This window comes from Ictidomys tridecemlineatus, chromosome 5 (assembly GCF_052094955.1).
Source record: "Ictidomys tridecemlineatus isolate mIctTri1 chromosome 5, mIctTri1.hap1, whole genome shotgun sequence".
Lineage (NCBI taxonomy): Eukaryota > Metazoa > Chordata > Mammalia > Rodentia > Sciuridae > Ictidomys > Ictidomys tridecemlineatus.
The window spans coordinates 158,729,938-158,749,200 of NC_135481.1; the positions used below are offsets into that span (position 1 = coordinate 158,729,938).

Genomic DNA, 19,263 nt, shown 5'->3' on the forward strand with positions numbered 1-19,263 from the left:
AATTATAAGCTAATTCATAACATATAAAGAAGAACCCCAAAACCCAATAGTTCTCAGAGGGCTGCTATGAATCCCAAACTAAACATCATGATTTTGTTGAATCTATGTGTGTGTGTGTGTGTGTGTGTGTGTGTGTGTGTGTGTGTAGTGCAGGGGATCAAACCCAGGGGTTGGTGCATGCTAGGCAAGCACATTACCTAAATCTCCAGCCTTGAATTATCCCTAAAGACCACTAGGGCTCTGTCTAGTAGCAACATGAAAAAAAAAAATATGAAGTTACAGGAAATTAAGCTTATGGAAACTCTCAATGTGAAATTTCAAACAATTTTTCACTCATGTGAAAATAGAGGAATACTTCTTGAATTATGTGAATTTAGTTTCTTTCAAGGAAATATTTATTACATGGTACATGATTATTCTATTCAGAAACAAAAATGGAAATCAAGTCATCTGTAAAATTTTTAAAAAATATTTATTTTTTAGATATAGATGGACACAATATCTTTATTTTTGTACGTGGTACTGAGGATCGAACCCACTGCCTCACGCATGGTAGGTGAGCGCTCCACCTCTGAGCCACAACCCCAGCCCCATCTATCAAATTTAAATGCTGAACCAAAGTTCTTATTTATACAATTCATCAATCATGATTCCGATCCAGAACTACCAGTCCATGATTTCAAATACTCGAGGATCTTCGTAGTGTATGGAACAACATCTTCTTTATATGTGACAATCGTTTCCACATAAAACTGTTTTGGGGACTCAGGTATTTCACTTGTTGAGACATCCTTTTGCTCTACTTCATTACCTAAAAAAAAAAAAAAAAAAAAAAAAAGGAAACACCTCAATTATTAACTTATGAAGCAATTGTTAAAGTCCTGGAAATAAAAAAAGGTAAAAATTATGCCATCAGATGCCTGTACTTTCTTTCTTTAAAAACAACAAGACTATTCAGGAGGCTGAGGCAGAAGGATTTCAAGTTTCAGGTACGGCACAGTAACTTGGTGAGACCATGTCTCAGAATTCAACACATTGTTTTAAAAGGGCTGGGGATATCACTCAGTGGTAAAGCAACCCTGAGTTCAATCATCAGAATTGAGAAAAAAGAAAAAAAAGTAAGAAAAAACATTACCACTAGAAATTAAATACTTAAATACTGGACATAAATACTTAATATTCATGAACAAATGACACTTTCAGCATGAGTTTCACACTACAAGTTTATTGATGTATGTATACACACACACACACACACCATACAATTAACTCACTTTAAAAGATACAATTTGCTTGGGGCCCAGTAGGGATGTTGAGGCAGGAGGATCGCCAAGGTCAAAACCAGCCTCAGCAACTTATAGCAAGGCCCTATAGGTAATTTAGCAAGCCTCTGTTTCTAGGTAAACTGTAAAGAGGGTTGGGGATATGGCTCAGCGTTAAGCTGGGTTCAATCCTTAGTACCAAACAAACAAACAAAACACAAACAATTCAATGGTTTTTAATATTTTCAGATTTGTGCAATCAGCGATTCTGGTATATTTTCATTCCGTATAAAACAAAACAAACAAACAAACAAAAAAACAACCCTCATATCTGTAGCAGTCACTCCCATTCTTCCCCACACTTCACAGTCCCTGGCAACCACACTAACCAACTTTCTATCTCTACAGATTTCCAACATATTTTTAATGACTAAGGGATTCCCTTATCAGCCAAGTAACTGGAAAGATTTAAATTCTAAAATTAATTGCTCGCTCGCCATATGCGACGAGGGCTAATGACTCAAAGCATCACTTGGTTAAGCCCTCGTGCGGGGTCTCTGAAATTCCATCTTGGCATTTACAAATTTACTTTAGTCAATAAACAAGACTTCGTTAACACTATCTTAAAAGCAATTGCTGACATTTAGTTCTTTGCATAGTCCATTATAACAATGGGCTCAAAGCCACCGCTTCGTCTAGCCTAGCAGAATAAAACTGGAACTTTAAAGCCAGGGCAAATCTCGTCCATTACCCCCTGGGAACTTCCCACGGATGGCGGTGTGTCAGCAGGCAGGCCTGGAGAACCCTACCTGGTGGCTTTTTTTTCTGAACAAAGTAAAACGCGGAACCCAACAGAGTCCAGGTGCCCAGTGCATAGACCATAGACATCCGCCGGTACCAGGACGTGGCCCGCTCCGGGTTCATGGCGCGGCACCTCCTAGAGTCCTGTCGCCTGAAGCCCAGAACGGAAGCAGGTCTCCGGACCAGTCCGTTACCGGAGCCGCCGCCACCAATGAGAAACAGGCCTCGCGGCCACTTCCTGCATTAACCGCGGTGCACCCTGGGGCGTGTAGTTCAGAAGTCGCTCTCCACTCGCACGCTTGAGCTGGGAATTTTGGGATCCGAGACTAGTGCTAGCTACAGCACGCAACAAGTGGTGGGGAACAGATGGTAACTTTTCAGAGCCGAAACCTCTCACTTGAAGAATTGCAATGCTGTTTTACTTAAGTCATATAGCATTTGAAAAGGTTCATTCCGTTTCTCTTTCATTTGTCGTATTTGCGAGGATACCACTTCTTTCGACGCAACTCTGCTTTCCCTCATTTTCATGTCCGGAATTCTGTCTGGGTGCACTTTGGTTACCTCCAAGTCAAAGCTAATCTTTCCTCTGTGTTCTGGATGACATTCTTTTACCTCCGCGGGACCTTTCCCATCAATTACACCTGAATGCCCACCTCGCTCCCATTTTCATTCTATTGACTTTTATCGTTCATCATACAAACCGTGCCCATGTCTCAAAAAATGAAAATATTGTTGACTCCATGCACCTTCAGCTTTTATTCATTCATTTCTTCAAAGTATAGTTTACTCAATAGACTGAACAATCTGAGAGCAAGGCTGGTGTGTTTGGTCCAAAATAGGCTCAGTAAATTGCCAAAACTAAAACTTTTTAACACTCCTCAAACTTGATTTCTAAAGAGCATTTTTGACACTGACACAAACACCTGCCAGCCTCTTTTCAACACCTGAAAAACATTTTCAGCTAAGTGAGGTGGTGCACTGTAATCCCAGCTACTCCTGAGCCTTAGGCAGGAGGATCTCAAATTTGGAGCCAGCCTGGGAAACTTAGAGAGAGCCTGCCTCAAAATAAAAAGGGCTGGAGACATAGCTCAATGGTGGAGTGCTCTTGAGTTCAATGTCCAGTAGGAGAGGCAGAGAATGGGGCGACAGAAATTTCTTTTGGTATCCTTCAGAACTCTTCACATTGCTCACCTTCTACAAATTGGCATTCTACACCTACAAAATCTAATTCTAAAGGTATAATTGTCTTAAATGTGAAGGCTAAAACCATAAACCTAGAAGAAAACATAGGAGAAAAATCCTTGCCACCTTGGGATAAGCAAAGATTTCTTAGAATACAAAAAACATGATTCACAAAGCAAAAACTGATAAATTGGACTTTTTCAAATAGAATTTTAGTTTTTCACAAGTCACAGAGGAGAAAACAAAGACAGAATAACATTTTTGAAACTCATATATCTGTCAAGGCCTTGAATTCCAGAATGTTAGGACTCCTAAAAACTTAATTATAAAAAGACAACCCAACTAAAAAGCAGATAACACTTTTGAATTCAATAAAAGGTATACAAATGGTCAATATGCGCAGGAACACCAGTTATCACAGAAATGAAAATAAAGCACCCATTAGAATAACTAAATTTAGACTGAGAATACACCAAAAGTTGCAAGGATATGGAGAAGGTGAAACTCATAAAATTACTGGTGAGAACACAAAATGTTAACAAACTCTTAGCAAGGCTAGCAGTTTTTAAACCTGAACATGTACCTACCACACAACCCATTCCATTCTTATTTACCCAAAAGAAATAAAAACACCTCTGTCCACAGACATGTATATGGACGTTCTGTTTTGTTCATAGTAGCAAAAAAAGGAAGCCACTCAAATGTCTATCAACTAATGAATGTATAAATGAAGTGATATATCACTTGACAATAAAAAGGAACTACTGAAACATGTACCACAAATGAAGCTCAAATGGATTATGCTACATGAAGAAGCCAGACACAAAAGAAAAACATAAAATTCTAGAGAACTCATTTTCATTTTCTTATAGATCAGTCATTACCTTCTAATTTTTTATTTGTTAGTCTTCCCTAACTAGAACATAAGCTCCATGGAGGCAGGAATATTTACCTCATTGCTATATTGCCAGCACCTAGAAGACTACTCCATAGAGCAAGTACTGGGTAGTTATTTGTTGACGGATTGAAATAATAGCTCCAAGGTTCTAAGAGAAGATTATATTGGGCCTAGAATTTTAGATCCAGCAAAGTTGCCAAATATGGAAACAGAATAGACTTGCAGATATGCTAGATCCAATGAATTATTTCCCATGTACTCTTTTTAGGAAAAGTTATTTGAGATAGCAAAATGCCTACGGGATAAAGATAGAGTAGAACTAACGCAGGATTCCAAATGAAAGAAACTCCTAAGTGACAGTTATGCATCACATCTAGAAAGCAACTGGACATCTGCAAACCTCTAAAGAAAAAAAACGGACTAATTCAATAGAGTTAGTTAGAATTTTTCAGTAATCAGATAAGGAAAAAAAAAACTCTCAAAAAGCAATCCAAAATGAGAAATTCCAAGGGAAACAAGTCTAGGAAATCATAAACCAAAAGAAAAGCAAGCCAGCATGTGGCATGATGAACACATAAGAAAAGTGCCTTTGATTTTATCATTTGGAATTTTTCTTTTAATGGCATAGGGATTGACTGGGACGACAAACCTCTGGAGGAAAAAAATGTATTACCACCCCCTCAATTGGACATGAACAATATTTACATCATCACACTGTGTAAATGTTCTTTATTAGCTTTCACAATCAACTTAGAGACAAAAACAAAATTATGGTTATAGGCCAAAATACAGATTTTATCAATCTTGAAAATATAAAAATAAAGGTATAGCTAACCAAAACTGGAGGGTAGAGACAAAGGTCTTAATACTCTCATTCTATGAAAATAGGAAAGATAACCTGCTAAACATGAATATACCAACAAAAAAATATATAAGCAAAGAGAAGGTCTGAAATTGTCAGAAGAGTAGGTTTAGGTTTAGGGAGTGAAGGAAATTGTTACTTGTTATAAGTTCTTTAGGATAAAGTGTTTTGACCATATATATGTATTATTTTGATTAAAAAAAAGTACCTGTTCAAGTTAATTTACTTGATACGTAAGATTGTGTATTCACTGTTGTACCCACTTATGCTTTCTTTTTTCCCCCCTCATTACTGGGAACTAAACCCAGGACCTTGTGCATGCTTGGCAAGCACTCTGCCACTGAGCTACATTTAAAAAAATTTTTATTTTGATATGGGGTCGCCTAAATCATCCAGGCTGGCCTGGAACTTGTGATTTTTCTGTCTTAGTCTCCTACATCACTGAGATTATAGATGTTTACCATCATACTCTGCTTCCCATTAGTCATTCCTGATGTCTACCTGGGCTGGACTCTTGACATGGAAGTTACTTGTGAATCAGGGTAGCGCCCCTCCACACTGCCTCAACAGAATTTCACACATTTCATACTTTCCATATATCTCAACATCTGGGCAGTAAGTAAGAATTAAGTTCAGAAAACACGTCTTAAGGGAGTTAACACACACACACACACACACACACACACAGAGACCTCAGGAAATCAAATTTGTTAAAATTAGCATTATTTTAGCTAATGGCTCCAGATTTATTTCTTCTATGATCATTTAAGTTTTCATCTGAACAAGCTGCCAAAATACATCACCTCTGATTTTATACAGACCACCCAAAATTTAGGATACAAAAAGCACAGAAACATCTTCATGTACCAAAATATTTATGATTTCACAATTTCATGGTACAGGAAGAGGGACACAAATAAAGAATACAAATAAATTATTATCTGAAGACTTACATACAAAACTTCCTTTGATTATTTGTTAAAATCTGCTAGAAAAGTGAAAGGAATGTTATTAAGCATTTATAAACAATTGTGACCATGATTTGACAGTGTTTTCTTCAATTTCCCTGGTCACATCTTTAGCTTAACAGGCACTGGAGACAGCCAATTTCTTCAAATGGTCCATGAACACCTGGAGGCTGACATCATCAGTGAGGATGGGTGCTCCAGTTTCCTGAAATTTAATGATAAAGGCTTACTGACAGATACCTGAAAAGCTGGTGAGAATTCACAAGTTTTAAAATACCTTTTCACAGGTCTTCCCTTTGCTCTACATCACTCTCATTCTCTGCCTTGCTAACTACTTTCAACTGAAGCATAATTTCATCACAAAAGCCTTCCCTGGTTCACTGAGACTAGGCCACAACCTTTGCACATTGAAGACACAGTTTTGAGCTTAAGCCTTTCTATTTTACCCTCTCTCACCATTCTGAGAGCTCGAGTTCCCACCAGATATGAGCTCCCTGAGGCCCACATACTCTTCTCCTTTGTGCCCCACTACTTTGCCAGCATACAGCTAGAGCCCTGCTCTTAAGTGCTCTGCTTACAACAGGAGCTTGAGAATGGTGTGCTCATCACAGATGAGTAAGTCAGCATCTCCACTGACAAATCGATATTTGTAATATCGGAAAAAACTTATGATTTAATTAACACTGTGAAAAGAACTGGATAGAAAACTTGATTTGTAAAGACAGATAATATACATATATTTTATATATAAGCATAATTGTATTAATCAAATACAAATACAATATATAATATACATAGTAGATACAATATATAAATATAAATTATACTTATATATATATGGATATATATACACAAACAATAAACAAAATTACATTATCTAGAAAGAAGCTAGAAATACTAACTATAGGTAATTTTATTTTACTTGTTTTTTCTAAATATTCAAATTTTCTAAAATTAAACTGTATTATTTTTTTTAAAGAGAGAGTGAGAGAGGAGAGAGAGAGAGAGAGAGAATTTTTAATATTTATTTTTTAGTTCTCGGCGGACACAACATCTTTGTTGGTATGTGGTGCTGAGGATCGAACCCGGGCCGCACGCATGCCAGGCGAGCGCGCTACCGCTTGAGCCACATCCCCAGCCCTAAACTGTATTATTACAATTAGAAAAATGTAAACATGATCAAAATGTTATAAGAGAACTTCCAGTTCTGGGAAATAGGAGTTGATAATGTAATTTTTTTCTATTCCTCCCACTAAATACAACTTAAAACCTTGGACATTTTCTATAGAAAACATCAGAAGATTTGGATGTAGCTCTGTTGTAGAGCACTTGCCCAGCATATACAGGGTCCTGGGTTCAATTCCTAATACTGGGGGAATTGTGGAAGAGGGGAGAAAAAAAGCAAATAGTCCAACTTGGCTATGGAAAAAAAATACAAGAGATTTCTTTGAAGAAGATACATAGATGGTAAAGAACCTACCTTTGTTGAATGAACATGAAAAAATGTTCAATATCATTAGTCATTAGGAAAATGTAAATTAAAATCACAATAATAGGTCATTGGACACCCATGAGAATAGCCAATAAAAATAATGATAACACTAAATACTGGCAAGGATGCAGAGAGACTGGATCACTCATATATTGCTAGTAGGGATATAAAATAATATAGGTACTCTGGAAAAAATTGGCAGTTTCTTTAAAAAATAAATATGTAACCACCATATGACCTAATAAATGTACTCCTGAGCATTACTCTCAAATAAATAAAGATTTATGTTAAAAAAAAAAATCTGAGCCAGGCATGGTGGCACACACTTGTAACTGCAGCTCAGGAGACCGAGGCAGAAGGATCATAATTTCAAGGCCAGCCTGGGCTACTTTACTTAGCAAGACTCTCAAAATAAAAAAGAACTGGGGATGCAGCTTCATGGTAGAGTTTATTAGGCCTTAGGTTCAACCCCCAGCACTTCCAAAAAAAAAAAAAAAAACCTGTGTTAGCAGCTGCCCTTCAATGAATGAAGACTAAATAAACTGGGACACATTCATACTTACTGTGAATTAAAATTTGGCAGGTAAAAAGGAACAAATTGTTACATGTAACAACTTGGATGAACCTCTAGATAATTATGCTAGGGAAAAAAGCCAATTCGAAAGGTTACATGCTGCGTGACTTCATATTTATAACATTGTCGGTGACAAAATTATAGAAACGGTGAACAGGTTAGCAGTTGCCAGGTGTTAAAGAAGAGATGGAAGCAGGAGGGAAATGAGTGTGACTATAAAAAGGCAGTTATGACAGATCCTGTGGTGATGGAAATATACATCTTGACTGTATCGATATCCTACTTTGACACTGAATTACTGGTTTGCAGGATTTTACCATCAGAGGAAAAATGAGTAAAGGTATATGGAAGCTCTCTGTATTTTTTTTTTTACAACTGCATACAAATTTACAGTTATATCAAAAACAAGTTTTAAAAAGTTTATAAGAAAATAGAATTTTAGAAGTCATATGTGAGAGACAAATGCTGGGAATAACTAGACAAAGGAGAAAGAGGGATGAAAAGTGAAGAGACGGCAGAACCAACCAATGGTGAGCAGGAGTTGTCCTGTGGTCTTGGGAAAGGACTTGCCATGTGTATGGGGAGAGCCAGCTGGAGCCACAGTGCTGTGTTCTGGCCCTAGCTGACCCTGACACATGGACACTGTGGACCATGGAAGGAGACCCACATAGGCAGCTCCCCACCCCCATCACAACTATATCAATTGAGGGTTTCTTTGTTTTTTCCCTTAGCAAAATACCCAAGTTATTCTGTCTCTGAAATAAAAGGATGCGAATTTTTCTGACTTTAAAACATGTTTTTTAAGAAGGAGCATGGTCTGTTCCACAAATACCTTACAATTTCTTACCTGTCCCCAAGCATACAGGTTATTGTGTGTCTGAGAAGGGTTCACTTTGGACAGAAGAAATCGAGCCTAAGAAAACAAACAAAAAATACCATTTTTTTTTTTTATTGATTGTTCAAAACATTACAGAGCTCAAGACATATCATCTTTCATACATTTGACTCAATTGGGTTTTGAACTCCCCAAATACATAATACAGACTCACTTCTGTTACATACTCACATTTTTACATAATGGCATATTAGTGACTGTTGTATTCTGCTACCCAAAAAATACCATTTAAAGATTTTTTTAAAAGTAACATTAATATTAGTGTAATAGAAAAAAAGTATGATGAATTTTTTTCAATACTTTTTTGGTTAAATTAGACATTTTTTATTGTATGAGAACCTATTTATTTAGCTTATAAGCCCACTGGTTCCCCACTCATGAAGGATCCTAAAAACACTGGTAATCCTATGCTTTTGATATCAGCACATACCTTTAAAAAGTAGTCATAGTTGGAAGATTACCTGTATGTCAATTTATGTCACCACATAAAATAGTATTACTATTTTGTTGTTGTTATTGTTTTTGAGGAAAAAGAAAGTTTTATTGCTTTTCTAGCAAAGAGAAACACAGGGGACTGCTGCCCAAAGGCTGTGATTCTGCCCACCAGCAGGAACAGGGGACTTTTAAAGAGGTGATTCAAAGGCTACATCCCACATGTTCTCTGTTGGAATTGTAACTCACTTGTTAATTTTGGAGATAGTCATTTGTGAGATCTTCTGGTACTAGGCCCAAAGGATTACTTAATTCCTATGGCAGGTGTGTACCCAAGGACAGCTAAATCTGTCTTAAATGGGGAAGAATGGTAATCCTATTTCCCCTAAGACTAGGGAAAGGGAGAGCCCTGTCTGGTTTTATAGCCATAAAAACAGATCATAAAACTGACAGATCATTAGAGCTAAAACTCGGTTCACTTACTTGACTACCACCATGCTCCGTGTTGATGTAACGTGGCATTGGGAAGCGGGCTTGCAGAATTTCTTGAGCGTCATCCAATGGTGCCTGCAAAAGGTGCTTGAAATTTTCGTACTCAGGCATGTCTTGGTAGCCAGCTTTCTGCCACTGGGCTATGGTCTATGTTAAAAAAACAAAAAAGCAAACAAACAAAAAAAAACCTGTATGAAAACATTATAATGTCAGCCCTCATCAATGTTCAGACATGCTACCACTCCCAACATCCAGAACATGTTCCCAGTGAAGTCTTGTGTTAAAAACGAGAAGTTTCTGAGGGAAGTAAAGCAGAGCTGGCTAGGAGGAGGAGAAATAGGAGCTGGTAAACAGAGTGCATACAAGGCATCACCTATGTAGTTCTCCCAGTCACCAGTTACACCTCATCTTCCCTTTCTAACTATATACACTAACTAGTTAACAAAGCCCATGTATTAGTTATCCCAAGGAGCCATGGCCTCCTTTCTATCCCACTTCCATTGTTATCATAAAGTCTAAACAGTCATTTCTTCATTCTTCATAGGCTGGCTGCCTACAAAGAATCTGTGCCCTCGTCTCTTTTCTTAATAGTATACACACATTATACTCTTCCTCTGTCATATAGATTGGGTGGGTCTCACCCATTCCCATCCCTTGCTCCTCCTGGGCCTTGAGTTGAAATACTCTTGGCAGGGGGATAAAAGCTGTAAGAAAGTACCAGTGTTAATTAGGCAATGAAGACAAGGCAATATAATAAACTATGGAAAATATAGGTTATTTGTCTCCCTATGGGGCTAAATACTTTGTATCTTATTCCCTTTTCTGTAGTTCTCAGAAATATCTTATATACACAGGAAATCAAGAAATACTTATTTTTATTTAAACTTCTTTGTAGTTATAGATGTACCACATGCCTTTATTTTATTTTATTTTTAAGTGATGCTTAGAATCAAACCCAGTGCTTCATACATGCTAGGCAAGTGCTCTGCCACTGAGCTACAGCCAACCCAAGAAATACTTAACTAATCTGTGTATCTTATAGGTAAATTAGAGTTCTTTCTCCTTTTATTTTAGGGATACAAAAAAAGAAAAAAAATGGAGAGGAAAACAGAAAAGATATAGCAAGTGTTCAATGAGTTTTAGCAACAGAACTATAAATATAACATCAGAGGACCCTCTTTAGATGGCTCCTTCTACAGCCTGCTCTCCTCAAAATTGTCAACTACCATTTCCTAGTCTTAAATTTTTTACTGACTGGTGACCTGGAAGAAATGCCTATAAGCTCACTTGGGTCCAAGAGTTCATAAGAACCCCCAAAACCAGTAGACTTAGGGATTTGGGAGAGCAAAAACAATATTATTGATCTTGTCTTTAGAAGCTCTAACTTGCACACAGAAGGTGCTTAACAAATATATGAATGAATAAGACTGGGGGCTGCATTAAATATCTATAAGGGGTGAGCTGAGGCCAAATGAGGTTATACTGTTAGTAAGAGCAGTTAGCTGATTAAGTGGCAGGCAGAGTGGGTGTTTAACATGCTGAAAAAAGTTTCAAGATAAAAAATATTGACTAGTATTAGAAAACTAATATTTCCTAGGTTAATTTTAAAACATTGTCTTCTCAAGACATTCAAAAATCACTTCTAATATTGAGACTCTAGGAAGTCAAATCAAGTGCCTAAGCAATTTACTGAATGTAAATAATGAACAAGAGAAAATCCATCATTGCTGAATATAATACTCAATAAAAGGATTTTTCTCTCATAAAGATGCAAATAATTCAGAGGAACCATTCCCCTTGGGAATCCACTTCTTTAAGAAATGGATACTTTCCTGGAAGCCATACACAGCCAATTAAAGGATCCACAGAACCAGAGTAATGTTTTTTATGTTATTTCATCTAAGAAAAAATATAGCCCCAAACATAACTCTAAACACTGAAAGGATAGTAGTATGCATAAAAAGTTTACTAAAGAATAAACTGGTCTTGCCTAAAATTTACTTCATAAAGTAATCAATTACAGTGATTTAAAAGATACCTGAGATTTACTAACAAATATATTAAACACACATAACATACAAATATCCCACAGACCTGAAAAAAGATTTTTGTCTCATTTAGAATTAAAGTCATGATATTCATTATATTAAACTGTGTATTTTCCTAAGACCAACTTTATGTGGTGAGGGGAGGTGGCAGTAGAAGGGTGCCACTTACTAGAGATTAAACACAAGAGTGTTTTACCAATGAGCTACATCTCCAAACCTTTTTATTTTTTGAGACAGGTCCTCCCCAAGTTGCTGAAGCTGACCTCAAACTTGCAATCCTCCTGCTTTAGCTTCCTGAGTCACTGATATTACAGCATGTGCCACTACACTAGGCTCTAAGCTCAAATTCTTGTTTAATGTAAAGCCATTAAAAACAAAAAAAAACAAATAAATAGCAAGAAAACAAAAATAAGTCAGGAAAGAAACTAATAATACCATCTTACCTCACCAAGATAAATGACAATTTGGAAGAAAGTATCCATCAGCAAAATTCTGTCCGCCAGAATGCTGCTGCTATCCAAGAGAACTGGCTAAGGAAAAAAGGAGATATGCTATTGGTCTTCCTTCTTCCCCACATAGCAACCACTCTAATCCTACACCCAGAGCTTTGCTGAACAGTGAAGAAAGCTATTTACAAACGTTTTCCACCACTTTCTGGTTTCTAACTAGGTGATTTTAAGTCTCAACTTCACAGAGAGAGGATCCAAACAATCCTTTATCAATTGGGATGAGAATTTAATGATACCTTGAGATCTAGAAACCAGAAATCATTTTAAACTTTCTCAGTTTTGTGCTAGAAATCTATTTAATGAATCCAATGTTTCTCTCAAATCTATTTGAACTGTAGTTGAGAGGGAATGGGGTTGCCTACACGAAAAACAGAATTTTATACAAGTCTTAACAGTTTACTACAAAATATTTTTATTATGATTTTTATTTTAATTTAAAAATACTTTCGTTACATTAAAAATAAAGAAGAGCATGCACATCCAGCCTTACCTCTGGTGGCCCGTGGAATGAGTAGGAGTAGAGAATGGGCTGGATCATGATGAGAGACTGAGTCAGATCCTGCCTGGCAAAGTGGTGTCTATAATAGGACGACTCATCAGGACTGTTGTTAAACACTTGAAGAAATGGAGATCTTCTAAGATGGAACATGAACTGCATTTACCAAGGAAAAAAAAGACGAATGCACATAGTTACAACCTTGGATACACAAAGTGGATCCACCTAAGGTTTGTGATACAGGAGAAGACAGATTCTAATAGAAGGCCTCTGGGTTCACAAAGAAAGAAGCAGAAGGTGACACCAAGGGGTAAGGGAAGAGGAAAAGGAGGAGTTGTTGTTTAACAGGTGTAGAGTTTTAGTTTTTCAAGATGAGAAATTCTAGAGATCTGCTGCACAACAATGTTAGTGTACTTAATATTACACATTGTACTTTTAATACATAAGAAGGTACATTCTATGTTATGTGTTTTTTACCATGATTAAAAATTTTTAAGAAAGTTTTTTTTGTTGTTGTTGTTTGTTTTGATTTGGTACCAGGTATTAAACCCTTTGGGCACTTAATCATAGAGCCATATCCCCAGCCCTTTTTATTTTTTATCTCCAGATGATCTCACTAAGTTGCTTTGAGCCTCACTAAGTTGCTGAGGCTGGCTTTGAACTTGTGATCCTCCTGCCTCAGCCTCCTGAGCCACTTGGGATTATAGGTGTGCACCACTGCCCTCAGTTAGAAAATTTCATTTATTTGTTTATTTATGTTTGGTACCAGAGATTAAACTCAGGGCCTTTTAACCACTGAGCCATATCTCCAGCCCTCTTTATTTTTTATTTTGCGACAGGGTCTCACTAAATTGCTGAGGGCCTTGATAAATTGCTGAGGCTGGCTTCAAATTTGTGATCCTCCTGCCTCAACCTCCCACAACACTGGGACTACGGACGTGTACCATCAGGCCCGGCAAGGAAGTTTATTGTCTTGTTCTTTCTCCCCCGCCTTTTTAAAAGCATTTCTGGATATTTCAAAGCTTCCATATAAAATGGGAGAGCAAAGAATCATTTTTTCCAGAGTTCCTGGGTTGTGATGTAATTCTCTCTCAAAGAAATTAAATCCAGTGAGAAAAAGACACAAATGGAGCTTTTGAATTATGAGCCAGGGTACAAGAAAATGGGCTTGGGGAAGGGAGTCCAGCAGGAGACTTCCCAAAGCTATAAGGCCTGAGGATATACTTTGAAAGACATGCATGAGGAGGCCAGAATGGGGTATGAGGAGGGATGGAGAAGGAGAGTCCGTGTACAGGAATGGTAGATGAGAGCTCAGGATAGACTGGTTAGTTGGAGTGATGTTAAGTACAGGGGAGAATGGCACAAGAGATAACACTGGAAATGTATGTTCTTTATCCTAAGAATTAGAGAGGGCACAGCAGATGGTTAGCTCACTCTAAAGAGTTGCTAGAACATGAAAAGGAGCTGCATTTAGAAGTATTAAGTTTCTAACTCACCATATACTAAACCATAGGTTCCTAAATAATGTGGGCTGATATTTAAGGCATCTTATGTACCAGGCACAAAGGACTTGAAAAGAATTATTATTATTTTTTTAAGAAATGTGTTTTTTGGGGGCTGGGGATGTGGCTCAAGTGGTAGCGTGCTTGCCTGGCATGCGTGCGGCCCAGGTTCGATCCTCAGCACCACATACAAAGAAAGATGTTGTGTCCGCCAAAAACTAAAAAATAAATATTAAAAAAAATTCTCTCTCTCTCTCTAAAAAAAAAAAAAAAAAAAACCTATGCGATGAAGAAATGTGGTTTTTAAATTTTTTTTTTTTTTAGTTGTTGATGGACCTTTATTTTATTTGCTTACTTATATGTGGTGTTGGGAATAAAACCCGGTGCCTCACATATACGAGGCAAGCACTCTACATTACAACTCCAGCCCCAAGAATGATTTAGTCCTTCCAATAAGCCCATGTGGGTTCTCTTGCCATCCTTAGTTTATAGGTAAGGAAACTGAGGTACAGAGGGGTAAGCAAGTTGCCCAATGTCACCTCACATCTGAGTGGCAAAGCTGGACTACAACCCAGGCATTTGGCTCCAGAGACTAGACTCTCAACCAACCCCTATCCTAGAATGCCTTGACATAAGGAATCTTAGAAACCATCTGAACTGCTGGTTTCTAAACTGTGCTCTTCAGATTCTTAGTGAATCTTTGGGGCTTTGGGGTCAGAGGCTCTGATGTGACTCAGCTGGTGGGTGGTACATGAGGACGAAGCAGCACCAGTCTGTCTGCTTTATATACTGGCCTTTGAGGGAAAGTCCTCGGGAAGAAAGGATTACGTGGCTTTAAAGAGATTACAAACCAGTTCTCCAGATCACCTCCTCCCTTCTAAAGATGAGGAAACAAAAACCCACAGTGGTTTCTGATTTCAACGAAGATCAGCAGCAGCAGGGCCAGTGTTAGATTTCCACACTGACTGGCCTGTCCAGGACTCCTCCCAGAATACCTCAAGGCCTCAGCCATAGGCTCCTGAAAGTCCCAGGCTCCCCACTGCCAGCAGGCTCACATTTATAAAGTGCTGCAGGTGCCTGATACCATGCTAGACATTTAATACCTGACTGGCCTCAGTTCATGTCACCCCTACCCCATAGTCACCCACTGCACAAGTTCTATTTCCTCATTTATAGATAGGAAAAGGGTTCATAAAAGTAGAATAACCTTTTATACCTACAGTTGAGTCTCAAAACATAAAAAGTCTTCACTTTACCCCAATGACAGATTTATTTCAATCATAACTTTTTGTTCTATAATTATTTTTTATTTATTTTTCTTTTTCTTTTGCAATGCTGGGGATGGAATCTAGGGCCCTGTGCATGCCAGAAAAGTGCTCTATCGTTGTGCTCCATCCCCATCCCCTAAAAATATATATTTCTTACCTGAGGATATAGAGAAAAGGAATCTGATAACCTAAAAGAAGTGGGGTCTTCTTTGTTATACTGTCCAAACTTCTGACACTAGAGAAAGAAAATTTAAAAAGAAAATAGAAAAATCTTAGTGTCACCTGAAAAAAAAATTTCAATACTATAAGCTATGTTACAACCTTACGTCTGCCATTTTCTTGTGTTCTAGACCAGCACTTCTCAGAGTAAGAGCAGAGAAATCACCAGAGCTCTTGTTAAAATGCTCTTTTCAGGAGGAGCTAGAGATTCTGTATGCCTAGCCAGCTCTCAAGTAATGCTGGCCCAAGGTGCATCTGACCACCAAGGGGCTAGAAGAGCTCTCTCAGGTGCCTCTTCCATGTGAAAACCCTCAAGAATATAAACTAGCAATTACAGACACACCCTGGCATTCTCTCATACTACAATTCAGTTTCCCCTTCTTTCAATGACAGGTTTCAAAATCACATTGTTTACTTTTCCTGGCTTAATTTCTGATCACATACTTCCTCAGCCACTAGAGAACTAAGCTGTCCACCAGTTAAAGAAACCCCTTCTCTAACAATTACCTTCTTTCTAATAAGTTTCATGTCTTCTCATAGTTCTCATCTTCTTGAGCTGATATAAGTCAGTTTCCAAAACTTCTTGAAATATTCTTTCAGTTGCTAAAATACCACTTTCCTATGTTTCTCCAACAAGTCTTCCCTGTCTTCTTTACAAGCTCCTTGTTTCTTTCTCCTCCTAACAATGGACTGCTCAGAGGTTAGTTCTTGGCTCTCTGCAGTCAAGGTGTACCTTCACCCTCCTTTGGCGGTAGCTGTACCTTTTAGCATAAGCTAAAAGGTATAGCTACCTCCCACAGGCTGGATCCACCTGCCATGTCTTGCCTTCTCTCCTATTATCCTACTCTTTATAAAAAAATTTGATTCAAGGCTCAATTCCCACATGTAGCCTTTGCCAACCTCTGATCATCTATCCTCCCTTTGAAATCTAGAGGAACAATTTTCAAGTTTTGTTTGAAGTATTAATATTTCCTGATAAATGATTACATGAGATAGCAAGGGAGAATAGAGGACTAAACAAAATTAAACAGGTTTCTTCCCTAAGCTTTAAATCACAAATAAATGCTGTGAATCTCTGAGAAAGTAAGATTAAGTAGGCCAATTATCAATTAACTGCCTTGTGGCTCCAAATTTACTCCTTCTGCCTGCTGTGAAATGAATATGGGCCCTTTAACTACTTTGCCAGTTGGCATGATGTTCAGCTTTGCCAGAAGAGGATGAGGAGTCAAGTGTTACTTGCTGAGTACCAGTGTGGTCATGTGGCAGCTGCCTTAGCACCAGGTCCCTATATCTCTGTGGCCTTTCCAGTTCTGAGATCCTAGAGTACACATAGCCAGTAGATACTCCAGCATCCCATGTACCTCTACTGAGATACTTCTCTGTGAATAGCCTTCTCTAGTACCCAGATGATGAATTTTGTCAAATTCTAGACTGTTTCTAGCAAGTCCCTCTGGCACAGCACCATGGCAAGTTCTCTGCTATGAAGGAGTCATTGAGCCACAGCCACAATCAGCCTTGGCTGGGGAGAGAGTGCTCTACCTCAGCACTAGAAGTCATGTCTGTGCCTTATATCTGCCAGTTCTCTTTGCTTCTCAGTAGCTAACCTCTCCATAACCTACTCCCCTGTTTTAATAATTCTTCATATAAAACCTTCCCTTTATTATTGTGTGATCTCCCTCCTCTTAGACCCAAACTAACAACATGAGGCATTTCCCTAAACTCAGTGTGTTTAGGTCCCTGTTTCCAAAAATCACCTTCCAGATCTGGAAAATACAGGACCATAGCATTCACAAATGACTCGTCTAATTCAACTCTTAACATGCACAGATTTGCATCATTCTCCAAATGTTCTGTGCATGTTGTTTCATCTCACTACAGTGTCAGTCTTTAAGGGAGAAATGTGCAGTGAATACTTCTTTCATATCAATCTCAAAATAATCAAGTGTTTGGCATAAGGTAAGTAACTGATAAATTCTTGCTGATTAATTATATAAAATAATAGGGTTAAAAGACAATTTTCTCAAAAGTGGAGAAGAGAAAAAGACTGAATCTAATGCCATTATTCCCACTTTACCAGTCGGATGAGTTGTCGGTCCAACCATCGGAGCACATCGGGCCCCTCCTCTGATTCTGCCCGGAACACTCCAAGCCGTGCCATCAAAACTGCTGCAGCCTCCTGGTCAAATGCAGCTTCTATGTGCCTGAGCTGACTCTGTGCATCTGCCCAACTGACAATTTCAGAGTTAGTGCCACACATACATTCAGGAATCATCAGAAGGCCAGATCTCCATTTGGATAAACACAATCCTGTATCTTCATCTAAGACAACAGAGATTTGAACTGCGCTTTCACTAAGAGTCACTGGAGTTTAATATATTCTCAATAACCTTAATGTGACCTCTGAAGGCTATAAATTCTAAAGAAAATTTATAGAAAAAAGAAGCATTTAACTCATTGATAATGGGGTGGGGGGAGAAAGTAGGATATTGCTTTATATTTGCATGTTAAAAATTGGTAATATCAGGCTGTGGTTGTAGCTCAGTGGTAGAGTGCTTGTCTTTCACGCATGAGACCCTGGATTCAATCCTTAGCACTACATTAGATAAACAAATAAATAAAAATAAAGATATTGTGACCATCAACAACTGAAAAAATATTTTTAAAAATTGTAATATCGAGGCTGGGGTTGTGGCTCAGTGTAGAGCACCTGCCTAGTACACATGAGGCACTGGGTTCGATCCTCAGCACCACATAAAAAAATAAAATAAACTGTTTCTATCTACAACTAAAAATATATATTTTTAAAAATTGATAATATCCATTATAAATGAGGCAACAGGGCATTCTTCTTAGACTACTGGGGAGAACACAAATTGGCCACTTAAGAGAATAGTTCTGAGTATCCAAAATTTTATTGTCTGAAGGGCTGGAAAGAAATATCTATGTGTGCAAAGACCTAAAAATATAAATGCATCACTGTGAGAAGGCAAGGACTTGAAATGTCTTTTTAATAGAGGAATGATGAGCACCCAACTCATGGTGGCGCACACTAATAATCCCAGCAGCTCAGGGTGCTAGGGCAGAAGGATCGCGAGTTGAAAGCCAGCCTCAGTAAAAGTGAGGCACTAAAGCAATTCAGTGAGACCCTATCTCTAAATAAAATATAACATAGGATTAGGGATGTGGCTCAGTGGTCGAGTGCCCTGAGTTCAATCCCTGGTACCCACCCCCTGAAAAAAAAAATTGAGGAGTGATGTATCCTATCCAAACCATGCAATCCTATGTAACCATTAAAATAAGTCAGAGATAGGCCTGCAAATAAATACAAACATATATGATATATAACTTCACAGAAATGGGAAG

The 19,263-nt window shown here is 38.0% G+C and overlaps 2 protein-coding genes across 3 annotated transcripts in view; both read right to left on the bottom strand.

Annotated features, from left to right (window-relative positions):
- Nucleotides 1–453: 453 nt before the first annotated feature.
- On the bottom strand, nucleotides 454–2,259 carry Smim26 (small integral membrane protein 26). Its single transcript, XM_040274074.2, has 2 exons — nucleotides 2,072–2,259; nucleotides 454–811 (listed from the first exon to the last, which is right to left on the bottom strand). Exons 1-2 carry the CDS (start codon nucleotides 2,184–2,186, stop codon nucleotides 645–647), a joined length of 282 nt encoding a protein of 93 aa, XP_040130008.1. The 5' UTR covers nucleotides 2,187–2,259; the 3' UTR covers nucleotides 454–644.
- A 2,596-nt stretch (nucleotides 2,260–4,855) lies between these two features.
- Sec23b (SEC23 homolog B, COPII component) overlaps nucleotides 4,856–19,263 on the bottom strand; it is a 38,069-nt gene continuing 23,661 nt past the window's right edge. For both annotated transcript variants that reach the window (XM_013356490.4, XM_005320434.5), the window contains exons 14-20: nucleotides 17,975–18,128; nucleotides 15,839–15,916; nucleotides 12,906–13,067; nucleotides 12,350–12,436; nucleotides 9,850–10,005; nucleotides 8,887–8,952; nucleotides 4,856–6,178 (exon numbers count right to left, since the gene is read on the bottom strand). In XM_013356490.4, coding sequence (XP_013211944.1) covers nucleotides 6,089–6,178; nucleotides 8,887–8,952; nucleotides 9,850–10,005; nucleotides 12,350–12,436; nucleotides 12,906–13,067; nucleotides 15,839–15,916; nucleotides 17,975–18,128 — 793 coding nt within the window. In that variant the 3' untranslated portion in view covers nucleotides 4,856–6,088. The remainder of the gene's footprint in view (nucleotides 6,179–8,886; nucleotides 8,953–9,849; nucleotides 10,006–12,349; nucleotides 12,437–12,905; nucleotides 13,068–15,838; nucleotides 15,917–17,974; nucleotides 18,129–19,263) is intronic.

Coding starts and splice junctions, on each gene's coding strand:
- Smim26 (XM_040274074.2), bottom strand. CDS start 2,186: ATGAACCCGGAGCGGGCCACGTCCTGGTACCGGCGGATGTCTATGGTC. Junction 812..2,071: donor TCAGAAAAAAAAGCCACCAG/GTAGGGTTCTCC, acceptor TTTTTTTTTTAG/GTAATGAAGTAGAGCAAAAG.